Source organism: Leucoraja erinacea, unplaced genomic scaffold (genome assembly GCF_028641065.1).
Source record: "Leucoraja erinacea ecotype New England unplaced genomic scaffold, Leri_hhj_1 Leri_58S, whole genome shotgun sequence".
Lineage (NCBI taxonomy): Eukaryota > Metazoa > Chordata > Chondrichthyes > Rajiformes > Rajidae > Leucoraja > Leucoraja erinaceus.
This window is the reverse complement of record NW_026576498.1, coordinates 524,373-550,000: the sequence shown is the minus strand read 5'-3', so window position 1 is coordinate 550,000 and position 25,628 is coordinate 524,373. Positions and strand designations below refer to the sequence as shown.

The window sequence follows — 25,628 nt, the reverse complement described above, 5'->3', positions numbered from 1 at the left end:
ACACACACACACACACACACACACACACACACACACACACACACACACACACACACACACACACACACACACACACACACACACACACACACACACAGACACTAACCACCCCCCTTGATATTATATTAATATTATTCATTCACTCCTTTTACCCCATCCCCCGCCCTATCCACTCACGCATAGCCCCCAATTCGCAGGCGCGGCTGGAGAGGGAGGGGGGTAGACAGAGCGAGGTCAGAGGCAGGCAGAGGGCAGAGGCATGAGAAGGGACAGGAACAGAGGGCAGAGAGCGTAAGGGGAAGGGCAGGGGCAGAGGGAGGGCAGGGGCAGAGGGCAGGGGCGTGGGATGGGGGCAGAGACAGAGGACAGAGGCAGAGGGCAGAGAGGGGGGGGGAGAGGCAGAGAGGGAGTGGGGGGGTGGGCAGAGAAGGGGGGGGTAGAGTTTGAGGGGTGGAGGGGTCGTGGCGTCAGAGGGGAAGGATGGTTCCTGAACGCAATATTCCCAGGCTCCAGGCTCTGCTTCTGCCCAGGTCCATGCGCCGAGCCGGGCCGAGTACTTTCCTCGTTCTTTCTGCGTCTTTTGAATAACCGGGGGGGGGGGGGGGGGGAGGGTGATGTCACTTGCAACGCGTGGAAGAAGTGCGCACAGAGCAGACCCATTGTGACGTCATCAGCGAAAGACAGTAGTTTATAAATTCAAAGTTTTGACAGATTTTTGAACATTTTCAGTAATAACTCGAGAAATAAAGCCTGAAAATTTCAGATAAGGCGACTTTGGGCCACAGAAACAATTTCTACCGGAATATGTAAACGTTCTACCGTTACTGCGTCGTTTTTTCGAGAAGATGTGAGAACACACACACACACACACACACACACACACACACACACACACACACACACACACACACACACACACACACACACACACACACACACACACACACACACACACACACACACACACACACACACTCAAGATCAGAGTTTTATGTATAGAGATATTTTAATATAAATCTTGTGCTATTAATAGTAAGGACACTGTTTTAAATTGTATTTTTGTTTAGACCTGTGTTTTTTGAGGAAAGCACTTTGGGTTGCATTTAATTGAATGAAAAGTGCTATATAAATAAAGTTATTATTAATTATTGCACCAAGAGCCTTGCACCTTGTACGTGGACCTTGAACATCCATGCCAAGGAAGAATGCAGGGCAACCATAAATAAGCATTAGTTTGATACTGGTTTCATAGTACAGTACAGATGCTTGTAAAGTGATGTTTATCAAAGACTGCTTGAATGGAAATCTTATTATCTGTTATTGTAGGTAAAAACCCTTGTCAGAATGGAGGGACCTGGGATGGTGATGAATGTGACTGCCTAGACAACTACGAAGGAGATTTTTGCGAACGTGTAGACGATGACATTGAATTAGGTGTGTCTATTTTCAAATGAATCATATTTTATGTTATTTTAATGCTACTGACAATAGACAATAGACAATAGACGATAGGTGCAGGAGCAAGCCATTTGGCCCTTCTAGCCAGCACCGCCAGTCAATGTAATCATGGCTGATCATTCCCAATCAGTACCCCATTCCTGCCTTCTCCCGTTATCCCCTGACTATTTTTAAGAGCCCTATCTAGCTCACTCTTGAAAGCATCCAGAGAATCTGCCTCCACCGCCCTCTGAGGCAGAGAATTCCACAGACTCACCACTCTCTGTGAGAAAAGTGTTTCCTCGTCTCCATTCTAAATGGCTTACCCCTTATTCTTAAACTGTGGCCCCTGGTTCTGGACTCCCCAAACATTGGGAACTTGTTTTCTGCCTCTAGTGTGTCCGAGTCCTTAACAATCTTTTATGTTTCAATGAGATACCCTCTCGTCCTTCTAAACTGCAGAGTGTACAAGCCCAGCTGCTCCATTCTCTCAGCATATGACAGTCCCGCCATCCCGGGAATTAACCTTGTAAACCTAGGCTGGGCTCCCTCCATAGCAAGAATGTCCTTCCTCAAATTAGGGGACCAAAACTGCACACAATACCATACCAGGGCATCAGAAATGTCCGTGTTCTTCAGGGATCGGGGATTCCCCTCCGCCACCATAGATGAAGCTCACAACAGGGTCTCATCCATACCCCGTAACACTGCTCTCTCTCCCCATCCCGCACTCGCAACAAGGGCAGAGTCACTCTGGTCCTCACCTTTCACCCCACCAGCCGGCAAATACAACACATAATCCTCTGCCATTTCCGCCACCTCCAAAGTGACCCCACCACTCGCCACATCTTCCCACCTCCCCCCATGTCTGCCTTCCGCAAAGACCGCTCCCTCCGCAACTCCCTTGTCAATTCTTCCCTTCCCTCCCGCACCACCCCCTCCCCGGGTACTTTCCCTTGCAACCGCAAGAAATGCAACACCTGTCCCTTCACCTCCCCCCTCGACTCCATTCAAGGACCCAAGCAATCGTTCCAGGTGCGACAAAGGTTCACTTGCATCTCCTCCAACCTCATCTACTGCATCCTCTGCTCTAGGTGTCAGCTGATCTATATCGGTGAGACTAAGCGGAGGTTGGGCGATCGTTTCGCCGAACACCTCCGCTCGGTCCGCAATAACCAACCTGACCTCCCGGTGGCTCAGCACTTCAACTCCCCCTCCCATTCCCAATCCGACCTCTCTGTCCTGGGTCTCCTCCATTGCCAGAGTGAGCAACACCGGTAATTGGAGGAACAGCACCTCACATTCCGCCTGGGGACCTTGCGTCCGGATGGCATTAACATTGAATTCTCCCAATTTTGCTAGCCCTTGCTGTCTCCTCCCCTTCCTTAACCCTCTAGCTGTCTCCTCCCACCCTCCTATCCGCCCGCCCTCGGGCTCCTCCTCCTCCCCTTTTCCTTCCTTCTCCCCCCCCACCACCCATCAGTCTGAAGACGGGTTTCGGCCCGAAACGTCGCCTATTTCCTTCGCTCCATAGATGCTGCTGCACCTGCTGAGTTTCTCCAGCAATTTTGTGTACCTTCACACAATACTCCAGGTGTGGTCTCACTAGGGCTCTGTACAACTGCAGAAGGACCTCTTTGCTCCTATATTCGATTCCTCTTGTTATAAAGGCCAACATGCCGTTCGCTTTCTTCACTGCCTGCTGAACCTGCATGCTTACTTTCATAGACCGGTGTACAAGGACCCCCAGATCCCGTTGTACTTCCCCTTTTCCCAACTTGATGCCATTTAGATAGTAATCTGCCTTCCTGTTTTTGCTACCAAAGTGGATAACCTCATATTTATCCGCTTATACTTCATCTGCCATGCATCTGTCCACTCCCTCAACCTGTCCAAGTCACCCTGCATTCTCATAGCACCCTCCTCACAGTTCACCCTGCCACCCAGCTTTGTGTCATACTGCTTTTGTCTTCTCCCTGCTAGACGGACTGAACATACTGTGTAGAAAGGAACTGCAGATGCTGGTTTATACCGAAGATAGATACAAAGTGCTGGAGTAACTCAGCGGGTCAGGCAGCATCTCTGGGGGAAAAAGGAAGGGTTTGTTTTGGGTCGGAACCCTTCTTCAAACCTACGTACCTCTCTGTCCTGAATCCCAGCTTGTACATTTTTCAGGAAATTAGAGTCCAGCTTAGAGTCATAGAGTGATACAGAGTGGAAACAGGCCATTTGGCCCAACATGCCCACTCCGGCCAACATGTCCCAGCTACGCTAGTACAACCTGTCTGCAATTCCCCCATATCCCTCCAAACCTTTTGGATCTTATTTTCCATATGAGATAAGATCTTGACCAACTTGTGTTTGATGAATTGTATCTGATGATTTGCAGATGAAGTTGTGGCCATTGTTGAAGTTACACTCAGGATAGTGGGCGAAGTATTTTCAGAAGCGCTAACGGATGACCAATCAATTGAATACCATGACTTTTCGGAAAAGTTTATGGAACAGGTCAGTGCCCAGAACTAGATACTGTGCTCACAATTGTCACATAGTATCTCTAGCATTAGTTAAGTCATGCCAAGTTGAGTTTATTGTCAATTACACAAGTACAGTCACGTACAGGTGAAGTAAAAATTGTCCTTGTGGTAGTATCAAAGCTACATGGACTCAGACAAACGCACAAATCATACAATCAACAAGAAAGCTAAAATAAAAAGACTGGTGTTTTTCTTGTTGGATATTGTCATTGCTTGCCACTTGTGTGGCATGGATGTTATTTGCGACCCATTTGCCCAAGCGTGGATCTTGTCCAGGTCTTGCTGCATTTATACATGGGCTGCTTGAGTAACTGAAGAATCGCAAATGGTGCTAAACATTGTGCAAACACCAGAGAACATCCCCGCTTCTGACCTGATGTTTTAAGGAAGGTCATTGAAGAAGCAGTTATAGATGTTTGGGCCTAAGGTACTCCTACAGAGTTGTGTTATGTCTTTACTACCTTCCAAGCCGCGGAGTGTGTTTGACCGTCCCGACGAGAGGGCCTGTACATCGAGCTGTCCGTAGCGTGTTCATGGCCCCGACCACGGGTGAACAAGGAATAGGCCTGACTGAACACCACAGTGCCTTCCACCACAGTGAAGAATGCTCCTAGATCAAATACTGCCTAGATATCATGATATCACATATTGTTTTAATACCAGATATATTACATTACCACCCGCTGCAGTGGCTAATTAGTACCCATTTGCCAATAGTTGATCAATTTATGGCTCCCCAAAATTCCCTTCAATCTTTTCCAATTTCCATCCAATTCTCTATAAGTACACTCCAAAATTATTGCTTTTATGTCCAAATCCCCCCTCCCATTCCAAATCCGACCTTTCTGTCCTAGGCCTCCTCCATGGCCAGAGTGAGTCCCACCGTAAATTGGAGGAGCAGCACCTCATATTTCGCTTGGGTTCGTTACACCCCAGCGATATGAACATTGACTTCTCCAATTTCAGGTAGTCCCTGCTTGCTCTTTCTTTCCCCTCCGCTTCCCAGCTCTCCCACAGCCCACTGTCTCCGCCTCTTCCTTTCTTCTTCCCGCCCCCCCCACCACCATATCCGTCTGAAGAAGGGTCTCGACCCAAAACGTCGCCTATTTCCTTCACTCCGTAAATGCTGCCTCACCCGCTAAGTTTCTCCAGCATTTTTGTCTACCTTTTAATGCCAATGTCATATTTGCTATAGCCAACTTCAAATGTACACATAATGTATATATATAATGTGTTTTATGAGAAATAAATCAAGAGAACCAGGCCAAACTCAAGGTACAATTGCTCAAATACAATTTGTATCGCAATCTTAATGCTACCTTAAACAGAGGTTTAACATTAACTATCTATTCATTCCTTGTGAAACTCCTTTCTCTGAAGTAACTTGTTCTGAAGTAACCAGCTACAGCATTCTATTTGTGGTGGGTCAGGTAGTTTCACTTTGACAAAAATGGAGCTTACTTCCACAAGGCAGAACACATTTGCTGGAATTCAGGGTCCATGACATCTTGAGATATACAATTCAATGCAGGCAAGGTTTTCTAATCTACCAACTTTGTAGAGAATGGATGGTGGCATTAGATGGCATAAATTCTACTCACCAACCCAAGACACCATGTACTCCAGTATGTGTTGCTTCATTTGTTAAAGAACAGTGGATGGAATTTGGACTTGTTTAATGAAAAAATATATATGGCAAAGTATATCTTGACTTTCTTCCATTAATAAAATAAAATTAACATTCATATGCAGGAAAACTCACATCCCTTCATGTTATTTTTTCAGATGGACAACATTTTCAATAATATACGAGGATACAAAGGAGTGAAGATTTTAAAGATTCGGTAATCTTCGTGATAGCCCACTGATAGATGCCTGATTTGTGTTTTGCATGGAAGGTGTCAAGTTAGGAAAAGGGGAAGTACAATGAGATCTAGGGGTCCTAGTCACTGAAATGAAGCATGCAGGTACAGCAGGCAATGAAGACAGCAAATGGCATGTTGGCCTTCATAACAAGAGGAGTTGAGTATAGGAGCAAAGAGGTCCTTCTGCAGTTGGACAGGATCCTAGTGAGACCACACCAGGAGTATTGTGTGCAGTTTTGGTCTCCAAATTTGAGGAAGGACATTCGTGCTATTGACGGAGTGCAGCGTAGGTTCACGAGATTAATTCCTGGGATGGAGGGACTGTCATATGTTGATAGAATGTTGCGGCTGGGCTTGTATACTCTGGAATTTAGAAGGATGAGGGAATCTTATTGAAACATATAAGATTATTAAGGGTTTGGACACGCTAGAGGCAGGAAACATGTTCCCGATGTTGGGGGAGTCAGAACCAGGCTCCACAGTTTAAGAATAAGGGGTAAGCCATTTAGAACGGAGATGAACAAAAACTTTTTCACACAGAGGATGGTGAATCTGTGGAATTCTCTGTCTCAGAAGGCAATGGATGCCAATTCTCGGGATGGTTGCAAGAGAGAGTTAGATAGAGCTCTTAAAGATAGCGGAGTTAGGGGATAAGGGGAGAAGGCAGGTACTGATTGTGCCAATCAACCTACAAACCTGTACGTCTTTGGAGTGTGGGAGGAAATTGAAGATCTCGGAGAAAACCCACGTAGGTCACAGTGAGAATGTACAAACTCCGTACAGACAGCACTCATAGTCCGGATCGAACCCGGGTCTCCGTTGTAAGGCGGCAACTCTACCGCTGCGCCACCGTGACAGACAAATCTGAAATATATTCATTGATTTTACCTATTGAATCTGATATCCCATGAAATTAAGATTTTAATTCATGGCCAATGTGAAATTCAATGTGATTATTCAGGATTATGGCCTGACGTCATTAACTTTCTCACATTGCTCTTGCCTGAGCAATTCTGGTCCTTCACTTGTGGGGATGAGACAGTGTTCTCCAAACTGGCCCAGCAGCTCAGCCAGTTGTAAAACCAGTCACAAGAGAATGGGCAATGAGTGAGTGCCCATGAGAACAAAAATAATTAGAAAACAAATCATTCTAGATTGTCTCGACAAGACGAAGGAAATGATAAAGGTAGACAAAAATGCTGGAGAAACTCAGCGGGTGAGGCAGCATCCATGGAGTCAGAGAGACCCGAAATGTCGCCTTTTTCCTTCGCTCCATAGGTGCTGCCTCACCCACTGAGTTTCTCCAGCATTTTTGTCTACCTTCGATTTTCCAGCATCTGCAGTTCCTTCTTAAACAAAAGAAATGATAAACATGTTTCACAAAAAGCTATTCTAATGTCTGTTATAACGATGAATACTAAAAGTTGAACCATTTACTTACATTCTAGCCTCAGAAGAACGTAGTGCTCAAGTTTTAGGTTGGGGTTTCAGGTCTAAAACAAGCCTGATGAAGAAACAAGAGTAAATTAAGAAGATATTAAATTCAATTCCTTGAACAATACCAGAGCCTTTCATTGACAGATGATAGATGCTGTGTTAAACTTGATTGGTGCCAATCATATTTCTTTTTGCTCAATAGGAGCGGCAGTATCATCGTGGATCACGAGGTTATTCTGGCCACAAACTCTTCGGAAGCAGTGTCTCATAATTTTCTCAATAAAATAGCCGAAGAAATTAAAACAACTCTTAAAGATCCAACTTCATCAGGAGGTAAACTCAAAACCCCAAATTAACACAAAACTATTTTTATGAAAGCAAGTTATTCACATAACCCTGAATTTTAAATTTCAGGCAACAACACTGGATTTGAAATTGACACTTCCTCTGTAGGCGTTAAAGAAGCTGTTCTCACTGGTAAGTCACGCAGTTTATTGTTTATTGTTTAGCGAGACCAGGCAGGTAGAGCAAAATGTTCTTTATTAACGAAATAACACTTGAACTACCCGCGTACTTAGTCGGGAATGAACAATGTAAGCTCCTGTCGTCGAGTGAAGGAAATGGGCGGCCTTTCGGGTCAAGACCCTTCTTCCGTTCAGTCTGAAGAAGGGTCTCGACCCGAAACTTCGCCCATTTCCTTCGCTCCACAGATACTGCCTCACCCGCTGAGTTTCTCCAGCATTTGTGTCTACCCACATGGAAGTACATATTATTTTTCAAATTTGGTAAGTTCAAAGTAACAAATTGCATAGAACGATGTGAGGAATTGTTCCTCTGCCACACACCATGAAAGTTAAAAAAAAATTATAATTGAAGTTTGATAATAACTTGAACTTTGTATATCCTTGACAGCTGATTGTGCTTCAGAGGTTCCAGAGAAACTAAGCCAGTATTATACACTGGTTGTGATTGGTAAGAAGACCATTTGTGCTTCAGTCTGTAATTCGCAAAGGAAGGACGCAATGAAATGTGGAAATGGAATGTGTGGAATGAAAAGTAATGGACCCAATTGCTAGTAAGATTTCACAATTAACTAAATGTTGTGCTCTGAATATGTTTATACCTTCATGGCCATATTATTGTTATGATGAGGGTGCTGCATGGTGGAGACAACTACCTTTAGAATTAGGCATTAATCCAAGGTCCACTCCGCTCTTTTAGAAATATTTCATTGCACTGCTTTAAAACAGAATTCTCCTTAATGTGTTGGCTAATATTTGTGTCTCAACCCAAAATCACTGGAAGAGATCAGTTGATCGTGATGTTATATTCTTTCCTTTTAGAAGACTGTATATTTGCCTTTTTTGTTGCATCTTGCCTTAATATCAAACTTGGTGACCAACATAAAAATGATCAAAATTAAGACCTTTCTATTTTAAGAAGTAGTAATTTCTTCCCTTTGAGAAATATTTAAACTAAACTCCTGTGATTAAACAGGCTTTCCTACATCATTCATGTTCAAATTCATAGCTGAGGTGGATGACTCGGTACTATGTGTAGTGGCCATTTGGCTTAGTTTTGTGTGTAATAAATGATGGCACTTGCCTTTAAATGTTGTCTGCCTGTAAGAGGGAGCAATCTCTTGAACGATGTAATAATCTGCCATTATACTATCACAGAGTTCTCTCCATGACTGTCCTCAACTTGTAGAGCAAGATGCTTACATATTGACCCTTGCGTGACCCCTAGCTATCACTGGCGAAAATAGGATCGGCCAAAAAGCAAATATGCTTTGAATAGAAGAATAACAGATATAACTTACAAAAAATAAAAACCATGCTCTTCTGGGGACACTTCAAATCATGCATAATTCACTACTTTCAGGAACAGTTGCTGTTATTAACAGGTAGGGTTGCCAACTGTCCCGTATTAGCTGGGATATCCCGTATATTCAGCTGAATTGGTTTGTCCCATACGGGACTGCCCTTGTCCCATATTTGACTGCTACTACTCGGGTCGAGGGGACTGTCGGGCTGGAGCGCCGCATCCGGCCCCGCCTCACCCTTCCCGACGTAGTGCAGCCCATGGAGTGCAGCAGCAGCACCTCGCCCGTGGCCCCGTCGGTCGGCAGCCCGGCCAGCTGTCCGACCTTCGGACCTTCGCTTACCGCCGACACCACCATCCCTCTTTCTCATGGCCGATCATCGGTTCATTTGTTGGATGGGGTGCCGAACTTTGCACGCGATGTCACGCCCGGGCCAAACACGTTAGCTGGCCTGCCGACTGGGCTTTGTGTGCAGTCCAGCACCCGGGCCAACTCATCACGAACCCAGCCACGGCTGAGTCAGTCAACGAATTGCCGTCGGGAACTTGTCCCGTATTTTGATCTTTTGTCCCTTATTTGAAAGTGAGAATATTGACAACCCTATTAACAGGGCAACGTTCATTGATCATGTTGACATACAGGGGAAATATGGTGCCTTTGGTAGGGAGACTGTGGCCTCAAGTGTCCACTCCAACTTCCTGATGGAGTCACAGAATCATAGAGTCACACAACTCGCCTCTTCAGCCCAACATGTCCATACCGACAATCATGTCCAACCTGAGCTAGTCTTGTTTACCCATATCTCTCTACATATAGTCCTACCCTGCCCAATCTCTCCCTTTACCCCAGACCCTTGAGCCCTTTTAAATCTGTAGAAGTAGATGCTGATTTAAATCGAAGGTAGACACGAAATGCTGGAGTGACTCAGCGGGTCAGGCAGCATCCCTGAAGAGAAGGAATGGGTGATGTTTCGGGTCGAGACCCTTATTCAGACTGAAGAACCTGCCCTCGTTCACATCAATTATATAGATTATATAACGATATAAATGTGATTTTTTAAATTTTACTTTCTTCCAGTTGTGACGTGTCTCAAGACTACTGGTACTATGGTGATTCCTGCAACCATATGATTCATAAAAAAGGCTTCATTGCTGGTTTATCAGTAACACTTATTGTCCTTCTTCTTGGCCTTTTGGCTCTTTTGATCAACAATGTGAGGTTTCACAAGAGCCTAAACCTAACACAAACCAAAAGGTGTGTTGAAATATATCCATATTTATTATATTTTTATGTATCACCTATATATAATAATATATAATAAAATTGCATCCAAGAGGTTGTGAGGAAAGCAAATTCAGCTCCCAAAAGAGTGGAGAAGACAAAAACCTTCAAAGCTTAAAATGTTACTGAGAGTGCACTTTAGTTTAGTTAGTTTAGTTTGGAGATACAACGTGGAAACAGGCCCTTCGGTGCACCGGATCCATGTTGACCAGTGATCCCCGCACATTAACACTATCCTACACCCACTTGGGACAATTTTTTAACAATGTTTTGCTATCTCTCCTTGGATCCCATGCCATCCAACATTTCAGAACAGCCCACCATGCTGAACTTTGTCCAGTTCCTGCTGATATCCATATATACACCTACAAGTCTGCCCTCATCAAACCTTTTGGTCACATCTTCAAACAACTCAATCAGATTCACGAGCCACAATCTGCCACGCACAAACCTGTGCTGACTATCTCTAAACAGCCCTTGTCCATCTAAATGCATGTATATCTTATCCCTCACAATACGGACTGGGTATTGCATCTCTTCCGGTTCCTTGGGACGGTGATGTAGAATGGGAAGAATGATGAGTGGGGATGGAACAAGGAGTGGACACTTGGAGGAAACATGAGACTGGTTCAAGTGTTTACAGAGAATGAAGATCTTTGGATATTAAAGAAAAATGGTGCAATCGCATTAATGCAGGGATGTGCAGCTGTTTTTAAAGCTCAGTCATATTGAATGCAGAACACACAAGATGTCAGATAAACTAATCCTGCTTCGAGATGTACAAAGCTTTGTATTACAGGGGGGGGTTAGATTTTGCTTCTGAGCTGAAATTTCAGGACTTTGGATCAATATTAACGTTAATGTGACAATTTAGGTCCTCATTATGGAATTTCTGGAGATGAATGTGGTTTTCATGGCTGGCTGCTCTTACACATCTCATTGATATATATTGTTGAATAATATAATTAGATGGTATGTTGTTGAACGCACCACAATCCATTTTCCACATCATGATGCACAGAGATTCCACTTCAGCAGGTGTTCTCTCTCATGTAAAAATATTCCTCCATCAACATTACTAAAATAATAATCACTATAGTTGCTAAGGAATCTTGCAAAATGCAAATTCCCTGATATATGTCCTACATTGGATTTGGTGACTAACGGGCCTGTCCCACTTACGTGACTTTTTCGGCAACTGCCGGCACCCGTCATAGATCATTCCAGGTCGCCGAAACTTTTCAACATGTTGAAAATCCAGCGGCGACCAGAACAATGTACGAATCTTTGGGCGATGACTCACGACCATACAGGCTTCATCCCACAGTATGTCGCCAGGGTGTCGCCTGTATGGTCATGAGTCGTCTCCTCAGTCGCCCAAAGAGTCGTAGCATCTTTCTGAATTTTCAACATGTTGAACATTTTCGCCGACCTGCAATGACCTAAGACGGTTGCCGGAGGTCGTTGAAAAAGTTGCGTAAGTGGGACAGGCCCATAAGTTTCAAAAGTACTAGAGCCGTTTCATACAATATCCGTGATGCTGAATTGTTATTCATATGTTCTTTGCAAATAATTTATACTTCCCTAAATCTCTGCCTCTTGTGTCTTTTATAGAAATGACCAAGTGAAAGAAATAATGGAAAGCTGGGAAGAAGATGATTGGGAATGGAAAAATCCTGGGTCTCTTATTATCGAAAATAGGAACACCGATTCCATTGATGGTAATGCTATTGGTTGTGACACTGAACTTACAAAGTTATAAAACAAGAAAATCCCCATTTTACATGAGTTTGGTATAGAAAACCATGGGAGTCAAGTAATTCCCTTCATCATGTATCTGTTTGCTGTGAATGGCTTGATTGAAATCATGTATTATCTTTTCGCTGACTGGTTAGCACATAACAAATGTTTTTCACTGTACCTTGATTCACTTGAGGATAAACTAAACTAAACTAAATCTAATGTTCAAGAAGGAACTGTAGAAGCTGGAAAATCGAAGGTAGACAAAAATGCTGGAGAAATTCAGCGAGGGAAATAGGCAACGTTTTGGGCCGAAACCCTTCTTCTAATGCTCCATAGATGCTGCCGCACCCGCTGAGTTTCTCCAGTATTTTTGTCTACCTTAAACTAAAGCCTAACATACCTGGAGTGATTGGTTGATGGAGTGTGATTCCCCACACCTGTTGGCTGCATTTCAGGATGCAATGTATCTTCATGCTCTCTGCTCATTCTAGTCATTCTGCATTCAGCTAGCACCAGCCTTCCTGTTGGTGGGTCATACACAACATTACACAGTCCAATACTATCCCATCAGCAAAGATTTCCTACTATATTTGGATCCTGTAATTATGGAAGATGGCCAAGAATGCAAGATTGTTCGATTTAGCGGAGAACTCCAAATTAATTGTGCGTGTCACTTTGATAAGAACAATTCTTTGGCTTTCTGGGCAGGAAAATCCATGATGATCCATTGGTTACAGCTAATGGCACCATTCACTCGGACATTTATTGTTCATAGCTACACTTCAAGCGTAGAAATCCAAAAATGCATGAATAACGGGATCAATTACATAGAATATTGATGAAGGCTACCTTACAGGTACAGCAGGCAGTGAAGAAAGCAAATGGCTTGTTGGCCTTCATAGCAACAGGATTTGAGTATAGGAGCAAGGTGGTCCTACTGCAGTTGTAGAGGGCCCTGGTGAGACCACATCTGGAGTATTGTGTGCAGTTTTGGTCTCCTAATTTGAGGAAGGACATTCTTGCTATTGAGGGAGTGCATCGTAGGTTCACCAGGCTAATTCTCGGAATGGCAGGACTGAGATATGATGAAAGAATGGGTCGACTGGGCTTGTATTCACTGGAATTTAGATGGATGAGAGGACATCTTATAGAAACATATCAAATTCTTAAGGGATTGGAGGAAAAATATTGATGCAGGTATAATGTTCCTGATGTTGTGGGAATCCAGAATCAGGAGTCACAGTCTAAGAATAAGGGGTGGGCCATTTTGGACTGAGATGAGGAAAAACTTTCACCCAGAGAGTTGTGAATCTGTGGAATTCTCCGCCACAGAAGGCCGTGGAAGCCAATTCACTGGATGTTTTCAAGAGAGAGTTTGATGTGGCTCTTAGGGCTAATGGATTCTAGGGATATGGGGAGAAGGCAGGAACGGGGTACTGATTGTGGATGATCAGCCATGATCACAGTGAGTGGCGGTGCTGGCACGAAGGGCCGAATGTCCTACTCCGCGCTGTATCTATAAAACTAAAATTAAAAGCATCTTATCAGTGGCCAATGAAAATGTAAAAACCTCTGCTGGAGCCCCAGCTACCATATTAGGTCATAAGAGATAGGAGCAGAATTAAGCCATTTGGACCATCAAGCCTATTCTGCCATTCAATCAAGGCTGATCTGTCGTTCCCTCCCAACCCCATTCTCCTGCCTTCTCCTCTATCTCCACCACTGCTTCCATTGGCAGCCTGGTATCTCTAATCAAGCTTCACGGATTTATCCACATTCATGGACACTAGGTCATTTAATGCCTCCTCCTTTTTAACGATAATATGTGCTGGTATAAAATTACCTCTGACCTGAAATGTACAGCTGCAATGTCTGTGAATATAGAAAAGACCTCACACACTTCCTGTTGCTCCATGCAAGGATGTGAATCAAGACCCAATGGTGAATCGCAAGCTTCAAAACCAAATTAAACATTTAGGATGGAGAAACTCAACGGGTGCAGCAGCATCTAAGGAGCGAAGGAAATAGGCAACGTTTCGGGCCAAAACCCTTCTTCAGACTGATCGGGGGCGGGGGTGGGTGGGGACAAGAAAGGGAAAAGGAGGAGTAGCCCGAAGGCTGGGGGATGGGAGGAGACAGCAGGGGGGCTGAGGGAGGGTAGGAGACAGCAAGGACTAACAAAATTGGGAGAATTCGATGTTCATGCCCCCGGGGTGCAGACTCCCCAAACGGGATATGAGGTGCTGTTCCTCCAATTTGAAAAAGGATAGAAATCAATTTCTAGACCCATGCTAAAAATTAGTTGGAAGGGAGAGAGAAAATTGGAGGAACAGCACCTCATATTCCGTTTGGGGAGTCTGCACCCCGGGGGCATGAACATCGAATTCTCCCAATTTTGTTAGTCCTTGCTGTCTCCTACCCTCCCTCAGCCCCCCTGCTGTCTCCTCCCATCCCCCAGCCTTCGGGCTACTCCTCCTTTTCCCTTTCTTGTCCCCACCCACCCCCGCCCCCGATCAGTCTGAAGAAGGGTTTCGGCCCGAAACGTTGCCTATTTCCTTCGCTCCATAGATGCTGCTGCACCCGCTGAGTTTCTCCAGCTTTTTTGTGTAACCTTCGATTCTCCAGCATCTGCAGTTCCCTCTTAAACATTTAGGATGTATAGTCAAAGAATATACTTTTGAAATTAAAAATAAAATTAAAAACGGAAAGTAGACGAGCTTTCTCTCTCCCTTCCAACTAATTTTTAGCATGGGTCTAGAAATTGATTTCTATCCTTTTTCAATATTAAGAAAACGGTGAAATTAATTTGCCCCCAATCAAAATTGAAGGACATTCATGTCAAAAAGGTAGCAACATCTATAAAGACATGAGATACCCTGACACACATAAAACCTGCACTTTTAAGAACATGTTTTCAAGAGATGATTGCAAAAGTCACATTCCAATAAGCTTTTTGAATTCCTGAAATGCACTAATAAGCAGGGTGCCACATGTCACATATCACAGGGATCCTAAAGCAAGGGTTTTTGTTTGAGGGTGACTCTAGCTTTGAATGTTAAACCAGTGTAGACATGTGAGACCTGGTACTTGTGTTTATCAGAGGGTACTGCGAACGATCATACAAAATAGTGTACTAGCCCAAACTGTGATCCCAGACAGCACTTCCTCAGATAGCTTAGGTAGATTCCCCACTCAAAAATCATTGGGCGAAAAATTCCAGAAGACCTTCAAGAGCACGAGTGGCTCCTTATTTATCAGCTCAGAAAAACACATGATAAGAGCAGCCCTCAAAGACATGAAATAGGTTTTATATATAGAAATGCATCCTTTTGACGATGATGGTGTTTATTTATAATTCAGATACAATAAGTGAAGGACAATCCTCCAGCAGTTCTACGAGTTATACGCTGTGGCGGGGGAATATGGTATGGTGAAAACAAGGAGAATTTTATTGTTCAGGTAAGGAGATCAACACACACACGCAAATGGGGGAGGGCTGACCCGGGGCTGACTCCATACTTATACGGGGGCACAGCCCTAAACCTCGTGACAACTCTATCCCTTCATTACCCAGTCACGTAACTCTACCCCCGACTGCCAAGGGTTCGCAAACAGGTGGCCTAACCACCGGGTCGTGTCACAACGCAACCAGTATCTGACTTTAACTTCAACACTGGACAGGTTTGTATTGAAACAATGTATTGGCATGATACCATAATGGGTCAATTACAGTGTCAGTGTCACATGAAACAAAAACTTACTTTTGCTTAGCATTACTAATGTAAAGAACGATCCCATTATATCCAATCGTTCGCTCGTGTGTCAGACGACGTTCTGCCATCGCTTTGCTACAGCCAGTGCCACAACTGTGCCTCTGCGGAGATCGTCCCCAGTGTATGTCCCTCCGCTGCAAGTCAGTAGGTGGGCCATTGTCTGTACATCTCCACAGTTGCACTTGTCACAGTTCGAGAGGCCCCACTTCTTCAGGTTGAGTCCGCAACGTCCCATTCCAGCGCGGAGGCAGTTTAGGGCTTTCCAGGTAGTATAAGGCAGGTGGTGTCTTGGTGCCGTCTGTTGTTTGGTTTTGGTGCCTGGTACGGTTGGCTCTAGTTCCATGAAGATGTTCCGACTCTTCAGGTGCTTCTTGGCATGTTGGTGATTGTGCAAGGGGTGGCGAGGGTCTGTGTCCGCATTGAAGCATTCTACTGCAGCTGCCCGATCACGTCTTCGAGATGGTTCGTTGATGCCTGCCAGCTCATACAGGTGTTCCACCTTTGTCGGCTTCAGGCATCCTGTGGTTCACCTGCAGGCAGTGTTCAATGCAGAGTCCACCTTGCCTGCATGATTAGAGCGGCTCCAGACGGGGCTTGCATATTCTGCCATTGAGAAACAGAGCGCCAGGGCTGCAGTGCGGATTGTTATTGGGTCACTTCGAAATGAGCTATAAAACCCTGGATACCTGGATGTGTCAGTCACTCTGGAAGATCACGAGGGAGAGTCCACAACTGTGATTCTAAGCTGTGAATCAACTGAACCGTGAGTCTGCAATGTAGTTGCAATAAATGATTTGTTAGCCCTTAATGACAATGCAATGAGTTGTTTGGCAATTTGGTGGCCTGCACTCTGCTTCAAATGCTATGAAATGGAATGTGGTGGCCTGCACTGCTTAAAATGTTATGAAATTGTACGTGGTGGCCCAAGAAAGGGAGTTTGTGAAGTGCCTCCATGATGGATTCTTAGAGCAGCTTGTATTGAAGCCTACCAGGGAGAAGTCAATTCTGGATTTAGTGTTGTGTAATGAACTGGATTTGATAAAGGAACTTGAGGTTAAGGAGCAATTAGGAGGTAGTGACCATAATATGGTCAGGTTTAATCTACAATTGGAGAGGGAGAAGGGTAGATCGGATGTGTCAGTATTACAGTTGAATAAAGGGGACTATGGAGCCATTAGGGAGGAGCTGGCCAGAGTTGACTGGAAAGATACCCTAGCAGGGATAACAGTGGAACAACATTGGCAGGTATTTCTAGGAATAATACAGAAGGTGCCTGACCCGCTGAGTTACTCCAGCACGTTGTGTCTTTCTTTTTGCAAACCAGCATCTGCAGGTTTGAACCTTGCCTTCTTACGAAATTCAAATGTGCACCAGAAAGCGCACAAAATTTGTGACAGGAACTGAAGATGTAAACAGGAAGCACATGTTTAAACAACAATGCTGATTTAGCTTTTGTTGTTTTTTGTTGCACTGCAAAGGGTGAACCGTCCAATAATAGACTCTGTCATTTGGGTTTCCGAAATGCAAGTTTAATTCAGGCTCAATTTTAAAGCCATTCAATCTTCTTCAGAATAACGATGCGATGAATTACACATATCTGCATCTAAAACAGCAACTTAAATGTCTCAAGCTATACTTATTTTCTTCTGTATTAGAACTTCATTTTGTCGAGAGAGAATATAACTTATAACATGTGTCAGCAAATCTTGCTCCTATTAAAAATGTTACTATGAGATTTTGTAATGGAAATTACTTTCTGAAAATGTTGGATATTTGATACAAAGAAACAAATGCATTGTCTTTCCTTTTCAGCTCAAAAACCAGGTCACAGATGAATATTACTGACTTCTGCAATGAAGTATAACATGTCCAGTTTATCGGTGTTTGAATATTTTTACTGCATGTTTCCTGAATTTAGTTTGATATTATTTTACGCACTGAAACCTATCAAAATTAACTGTGCACAACTTAATTAAAACATACCAGATTGCTCCAAGATTATTAAACAAAGCCAGACTATCTAATGAAGCAATATGGTGCATGGCTCCAAAGATCATTTCCCGGAACTGTAGAGTGTCAAAAAGTACATTGTAAAGGGGTGGAAACAAGTTGCATAATAAGTCCTCTTTTGAGTATCTTTCTGTACCAGTAACTGTATTAAAATGGTCGTAATATATATTTTAAAAAGTAATAAATCAAAATGTTAGTATTTCCTAGTATTCAAGTTTATTTGAAGCACTCTGAATTCCAAATGTCCAATAAAAAGGCAACATACATCCAACCTGGTCAGATGACACGAGTCGCATTCTTTAGGACTTAAGTAAAGAAAAAAATTTGGGGAGCAAAACCCAAGGTGCTGGAGGAACTCAGCGAGGCAGGCAGATTTTTATCGGGAATGTTTTGGGTTGGGACCTTCTCCTGATTAATTGTAGGAGGGAAGAGAAAAGCTGGAAAAGAGAGGTGGTTGCAAGATAGAGCCTGGCAAGTGATAGGGTGGATACAGGTGGGGAGGGCTTGATTGGCAGATGGGTGGAGTAAGTGACAAACACTCGAGATGAAAAGGAGACAGAACGGTATCAGATAAGGATAGAAGGAGGATGAAACGTAAAGTCAAAAGGAGGGAAATTGGTGGAAGGGGATAGGTGGGAGGGTAATGAGAGAAGATAAAAGGGAAATTAGGGATTTAGGAATGGGAGGTGAGTGTACAAGGAGAAAGAAAAGAGAAAGATGACTGCGGCGGGATAGTGGAAGAAATGGGTGCGCACCAGGATGGGGTGGTGAATTACTCAAAATTGGAAAATTCAATGTGCATACCATTGGGTGTAGGCTCCCCAAGCGGAATATGAGGTGCTGTTCCTCCAGCTTGCATGTAGTCTCACTCTGTCAATGGAGGAGGCCAAGGACAGAAAGATCAGTGTTGGAATGGGACGATAAGTTCGCAACTGGGGAATCCAACAGGTCTTGGTGGACCGACTACAAGTATTTGGTGAAATGCTCGTTGAGTCTATGCTTGGTCATGCTGATGTACAGAAGGTCACAATGGGAACACCGGATACAGTAGATGAGGTTACTGCATCTAGTACGCCTAGATTACTTGCAGTAATTGGCAGGTGCACATGACCCTCTGCCAAAGAGCCTGACCAAAGAAACAATGGGTTCTGTTTGTTTGTTTGTAGATTTCGGGAAGGAGATGGAGGTGGAGAATTTTGGAGGCTGTGGTGGGGAGATGACCAAAGGTGTTCTTCGGAGATGTTGCCTGATCCTCTAACTCACTTCAGAACTTTGCATCATTTTTATTAATCAAGAATGTTCTCCTCAGCACACCTCAGATATTCTTTGCACTTATGTTATTGCTAAATTTAGATGATTGATGTCCCATTATCAACATTCTTTGGACTTTGCACGTCTCTGCAATCTGCAAATCTGCTCTTCAATATCATTCTTAGTCAGCAATTTTAAAAAATGGTCTCCATTACATGATCACACCTCCAAACGGATATATTATGAAATACTGAATGTTTAAGAAGGAATGGCAGATGCCGATAAATCTAAGGTAGACGAAAATGCTGGAGAAACTCAGCGGGTGAGGCAACATCTATGGAGCGAAGGAAATAGGCAACGCTTCGCCTATTTCCTTCGCTCCATAGATGTTGCCTCCCCCGCTGAGTTTCTCCAGCATTTTTGTCTACCTGAAATACTGAATGATGATCAAGTGTTGAAAAAGAAAGTAAGGTTCAGTGAGTCATTTGTATTATGCAGTTCTTTATCTGCTTAATTGAAAGAAAAAATTTTAATTGCTTGAAACTACCCTGTACTTATATTTCTTATCTACGTTTTTTCATGCGATAATAAATTATTTCTTGGAATATAATCGTATATAAGACATAATCGATTGAGAACTTCAAAGGTCAAGGCTGCAAATCCCATTTCAATACCTTGCTGCTGCAGACGCCTGATCATCGGAGCTTGGATTGGGTTTAGTTTTCAACAGCGAAACGTTGGAGTTCCAATTTTAGTCGTTGCTTGTTTGTTGCATCTGGGATTTTAAAATGGAAAGAAAAAAATGGACAAAAAGCACCACAATATATAAACCTAGCTATTAGTAATACATTTGAGATGAAGCTGATACATCAAACGATTTGTGTAAGAATGAACTGCAGATGCTGGTTTAAATGAAAGAACCAGCTTCAGACTGCAGAAGGGTCTCGCCCCTAAACGTCACCCATTCCTTCTCTCCAGAGATGCTGCCTGTCCCGCTGAGTTACTCCAGCATTTTGTGTTTATCTTCCCATCAAACGATTTGATTGTTTCAGTATTTTATTCTGAAACTGATACGATCATTCCACACTATTTCTGTTTTAATCCATTACCAAGATAAAAAACCATGGCATTTTCATTAGTTGGAGATTCAGCTGGGGATTATGTTAACCTAAATCATTGTAGCCAATGAAGATAGCATGGGGATTCACTAACTGTTTTATACCCACATAAAATTTTCTCTTTTTTTTTTTTTTTAATCAAAAAATTTATTCAATTATTAAAAAATAATATTTACACTACAATAAAACAAGCCAGAACCCACCACCATAAATACAATACAAACATATATCCATAATAAACTATTATACAATTATGATACAATCCTTATTGAGGATACATTCAACACCCTGCGGAGCCCAGCGGTCCCGGAACTCCCTCAGGGTGCCCACAGACAGGGCGTATTCCCTTTCTAATCCCACCCGGGCACAGACGTAACCCCGGAAAAGGGGGCCTATCCACCATATTGGTAGGTTAGGTTAAAATTATTCACAGAACATTGAAAACATGTGTTAATTAAAAACTTCTCAGCTGGCATTTTTAAGTGTCACAAACCTGAGCATTTGCACTTGATTTGGTGAAAAAGATTTAAAGCGTTACTAGACTAAGTGGACCTGTCACACAGGAGGCTTGGTCCCCAATGCAATATTCCACCACTAACACAAAGCCCCCAACTGTACAGGCGCAGCTCATTTCCCCTCATCCCTAGCACTCTCTCCCCCTCCTCTTCACCCTCCCTCTTCTTTCCCCTCCCCGATCCCTCCCTCACCTCTCTCCCTCTCCTTCCCCTACCCTCAGTCACTCACTCCCTCCCTCCATAACTCCTCTCCCCTCCCTACCTCCCTCCTAGCCCTCTATCCCACACTCCTCAGCTCCCCCTATCCCCCCACTATCTCTCCAGTGGTAAATTAAATTGATTGGACATGATTTGGAAAGGCACACACCTGTCTATATAAGGTCCTACAGTTGACAGTGCATGTCAGAGCAAACACCAAGCCATGAAGACGAAGGGATTGTCTGTAGACCTCCGAGATAGGATTGTGTCAAAACACAGATCTGGCGAAGGGTATAAAACAATTTCTGCAGCATTACAGCTCCCGAACAGCACAGTGGCCTCCATCATTCTTATATGGAAGAACTTTGGAACCACCAGGATTCTTCATAGAGCTGGCCGCCCGGCCAAACTGAGCAATCGGGGGAGAAGGGCCTTGGTCAGGGAGGTGACCAAGAACCCGATTGAACATCTCTGGAGGGACCTGAAAATAGCTGTGCATCGACGCTCCCCTTCTAACCTGACAGATCTTGAGAGGATCTGAAGAGAAGAATGGGAGAAATTACCCAAATACAGGTGTGCCAAGCTTGTAGCATCATACCCAAGAAGACTTGAGGCTGTAATCACTGCCAAAGGTGCCTCAACAAAGTACTGAGTAAAGGGTCTGAATACTTATGTAAATGTGATATTTCAGTTATTTCTTTTTAAAACTTTGCAAAAAGTTCTAAACACCTGTTTTTTATTTTTTATTTTGGGGTATTGTATGTAGATTGATGATTTAAAAATAAGAATTTAATCCATTTTAGAATAAGGCTGTAACGTACCAAAATGTGGAAAAAGTGAAGGGGTCTGAATACTTTCTGAATGCACTGTACATTCTTCCTTAAATAAGGAGCCCAATACCGTTATTATGGCATATTTAACAGAAGTATAACTTAAAGATTTTACACTCATTTTCCCAAGTTATTTTACTGTTATGGAACCTGCAAACAAGCCTTTAGCAAATCATGCACAATGATTCTTCAGACATTTCATAACTTGACTAAAAGTGAATTTAGTTACAACACTCAACTGAGGCATAATGAGTAGTGAAAAAGTCAAGCATCTTGTCCACTAAATGGACAATGCTGAAATTCCATCTCAATGTTGAATGCTGGATTATCAGTCCAAATCAGTACAGGGCCCTAGTGAGACCATACCTGCAGTATTGTGTGTAGTTATGGTCTCCAAATTTGAGGAAAGACATTCAGGGAGTGCAGCGTAGGTTCACCAGTTTAATTCCCGGGATGGCGGGACAGTCATATGTTGATAGAAAGGAGCGGCTGGGCTTGTACACTCTGGAATTTAGAAGAATGAGAGGGGATCTTATTGAAACATATAAGATTATTAAGGGATTGGACATGCTAGAGGCAGGAAACATGTTCCCAATGTTAGAGGAATCCAGAACCAGGGGCCACAGTTTAAGAATTAAGGATAGGCCATTTAGAACGGAGATGTGGAAAAACATTTTCACCCAGAGAGTTGTGAATTCGTAGAATTCTCTGCCTCAGAAAGCAGTGGAGGCCAATTCTCTGGATGCTTTCAAGAGAGAGTTAGATAGGGCTCTTAAAGATAGCAGGGTCAGGGGATATGGCAAGAAGGCAGGAACGGGGTACAGATTGTTTCAACACAGTTTATCACACCATACTAATTTATCATCTGTTGCACTGAAAATGGGGAACTGACCAATTGCAGACTTTGTCATTTGGGTTTAAAGATGAGGATATACAAATTTAATGTAAGCTCCATTTTAAAGCCATTAATTCCATCCTTATCAGTATAGTGATAGGTTGAAGGTGGACACAAAATGCTGGAGTAACTCAGCGGGCCAGGAAGCATCTCTGGAGAAAAGGAATGGTGATAAGTTGAATTACATATATCAGAATGTAAAACATGAATTTAAATGTATCAAGCTATAATTATTTCCTCTTGTTGGTGTTAGAACTGCATCTAGTGGAGAGAGAATGTATCTACAGCATGAATCACCATGTCTTGTTCCGATTAAAAATGTTAATATAGAAATTTGTAATGAAAATCATTTTCTGAAAATGTAAAATACTTGATACAAAGAAATAAATGCATTGCCTTTTATTTTCAGCACAAATCCAGATGCCACAAATGAATATTAATGACTTTTGTAATGAAGTATAATGTCCAACTTACCTGTGTTTAAATATTGTTAATATATACGTTTTCAATTTTGTTTAATAATTTTCAAACTAAACCCTACCAAAGTAAAATGCACATTCTCAATTGAAATAAAAATACCAGGCCGCTCCAAGATTATTAAACAAAATCAGGTAAGTGTCAAATTAAATAAAACATAGAAACATAGAAACATAGAAAGTAGGTGCGAGAGCAGACCACCAGGTCCATCGAGCCCGCACCGCCATTCGCTCATGGCTGAACACTAAACAGACACACTTACCCACAAACAGTAGACACAAGACACAGAACACAAGACACTACCCTCCCCTTTATACCGCTATCACCCCTCTCCACCCCAAGAACCTCGTGACCTCCTGGGGGAGGCAAAAAACCGGATAAAAACCCAGGTCCAATTCGGGAAAAAAATCCGGGAAATTCCTCTCCGACCCCAATCTAGGCGATCGACACTTGTCCAGGAGATCACTCAGGTCTTACTATACTAACCATACCTAGGTCCATATCCCTGCCCTCTCCCCGTAGCCCCTTATCCCCTTGGCAGCTAAAAAACCATCTATTTTAGTCTTAAATATATTTAAAGTTTCTGCTTCCACTGCTCCCTGGGGCAGTGAATTCCATAAATTAACCACCCTCTGGGTGAAGAAGTTCTTCCTCATCTCAGTTTTAAAAGAGCCCCCCCTTATTCTGCAACTATGTCCTCTAGTTCTAGTTTCCCCGATCATTGGGAACATCCTCGGGGCATCCACCCGATCAAGGCCCCTCACGATCTTATACGTTTCAATGAGATCGCCTCTCATTCTTCTAAACTCCAAAGAGTAGAGTTCCAGCCTACTTAACCTTTCCTCATATGTCAATCCCCTCATTGCAGGAATTAATCTTGTAAACCTTCGCTGCACTGCCTCCAGGGCTAGTACATCCTTTCTTAAGTATGGACCCCAGAACTGTACACAGTATTCCAAATGTGGTCTCACTAATACTGTGTACAGCTGCAGCAAGACCTCCGTGTTTTTATACTCAATCCCCCTAGCAATAAAGGCCAAAACTCCATTGGCCTTCCTGATTGCTTGCTGCACCTGCATACTAACTTTCAGTGATTCATGTACTAATACCCCTAGATCCCTTTGCGTTGCATTACAACGCAGCTCCTCCTCATTTAGAAAATAACTTGCCCTATCATTTTTTTTCCCAAAGTGAATGACTTCACATTTATTAGTATTAAATTTCATCTGCCAAGTTGTTGCCCACTCACCTAGCTTATCTATATCCTTTTGCAGACTCTTCCTATCCTCCTCATCCCCTACTTTTCCTCCCATTTTTGTATCGTCCGCAAATTTTGATATATTACACTTGGTTCCCTCCTCCAAATCATTTATATAAATTGTGAACAACTGGGGTCCTAGCACCGACCCTTGCGGAACCCCGCTAGTTACCGGTTGCCATCCCGAGTATGAACCATTTATCCCCACTCTCTGCTTCCTATTTGTTAGCCAATCCTCTACCCATGCTAATATATTACCCCCAATCCCATAATTTTTTATTTTTTATAAAGTGGTACTAGACTTAAAAGGATCAGTTCCTTCAACTGTACGGTATCAAACGTCATGTTTTACAGGGGTGTAACTAAGTTTCTAATGTAGTCCTCTATTGAGTATCTTTCTATACCAGTAATTTCATGGTCAATGTATTTAATTGGTTTTATTATATAATAAAAAAAGAAAGAAATCAAAATATCATTGTTTCCTAGTTTTCAAGTTTATTTAAGAGTCAAGAGAGTTTTATTGTCATGTGTCTCAGATAGGACAATGAAATTCTTCAACTTCAAATAAAAGATTCTGAATACCAAACATCCTATTTAAAAAAAGCAATGTATATCTAACCTATTAAGAGAAAAACACATCAACCTGAGTTGGTTTTGTTAAAAAGTAGAGCTTCTTCCCAACACCTAGCAGGCTATTTTATACTAACGGGACGACAGATGGCGCAATGGGCTAAGTGTTCGGCTGGCGACCGGAAGGTAGCCGGTTTGAATCCCGCTTGGAGTGCATATTGTCGTTGTGTCCTTGGGGCAAGACACTTCACCCACCTTTGCCTGTGTGTAAATGTAATGTAATTATGTGAAGCACTTTGGGGTCAATGCAAGTTGACTAAAAATGTGCATTATAAATAAGATTATTATTATTATTATTATTAAAAACATCCGCCTTTTTGCACATATACAGAATGGCCATGTCAATCCCAATATTTGGGGTTTTAATTTATTGAATTTTATCTATGAGTAGTGTGTTACAGGCCTGTTATGATGCGTGAGAATTCCATTGTTCCATTTATCAGTACATATAATAATTAAACACTATAAGGTTTAGAGGGATATTGACCAATCATGAGCAGTTTGGACTAATGTAGCCAAGGCTTCTTGGTCAGCATGGGCAAGATGGG

At 42.9% G+C, this 25,628-nt stretch overlaps 1 protein-coding gene across 1 annotated transcript in view; it reads left to right on the top strand.

Annotated features, from left to right (window-relative positions):
* The window catches only part of LOC129694244 (mucin-3B-like), a 21,179-nt gene extending 2,252 nt beyond the window's left edge, over positions 1-18,927 (top strand). Inside the window, exons 2-11 of the mRNA XM_055630957.1 lie at positions 1,327-1,434; positions 3,827-3,945; positions 5,760-5,818; positions 7,479-7,609; positions 7,691-7,753; positions 8,189-8,351; positions 10,179-10,355; positions 11,997-12,103; positions 15,486-15,584; positions 17,711-18,927. Coding sequence (XP_055486932.1) covers positions 1,327-1,434; positions 3,827-3,945; positions 5,760-5,818; positions 7,479-7,609; positions 7,691-7,753; positions 8,189-8,351; positions 10,179-10,355; positions 11,997-12,103; positions 15,486-15,559 — 1,001 coding nt within the window. The 3' untranslated portion in view covers positions 15,560-15,584; positions 17,711-18,927. The remainder of the gene's footprint in view (positions 1-1,326; positions 1,435-3,826; positions 3,946-5,759; positions 5,819-7,478; positions 7,610-7,690; positions 7,754-8,188; positions 8,352-10,178; positions 10,356-11,996; positions 12,104-15,485; positions 15,585-17,710) is intronic.
* Positions 18,928-25,628: the final 6,701 nt, after the last annotated feature.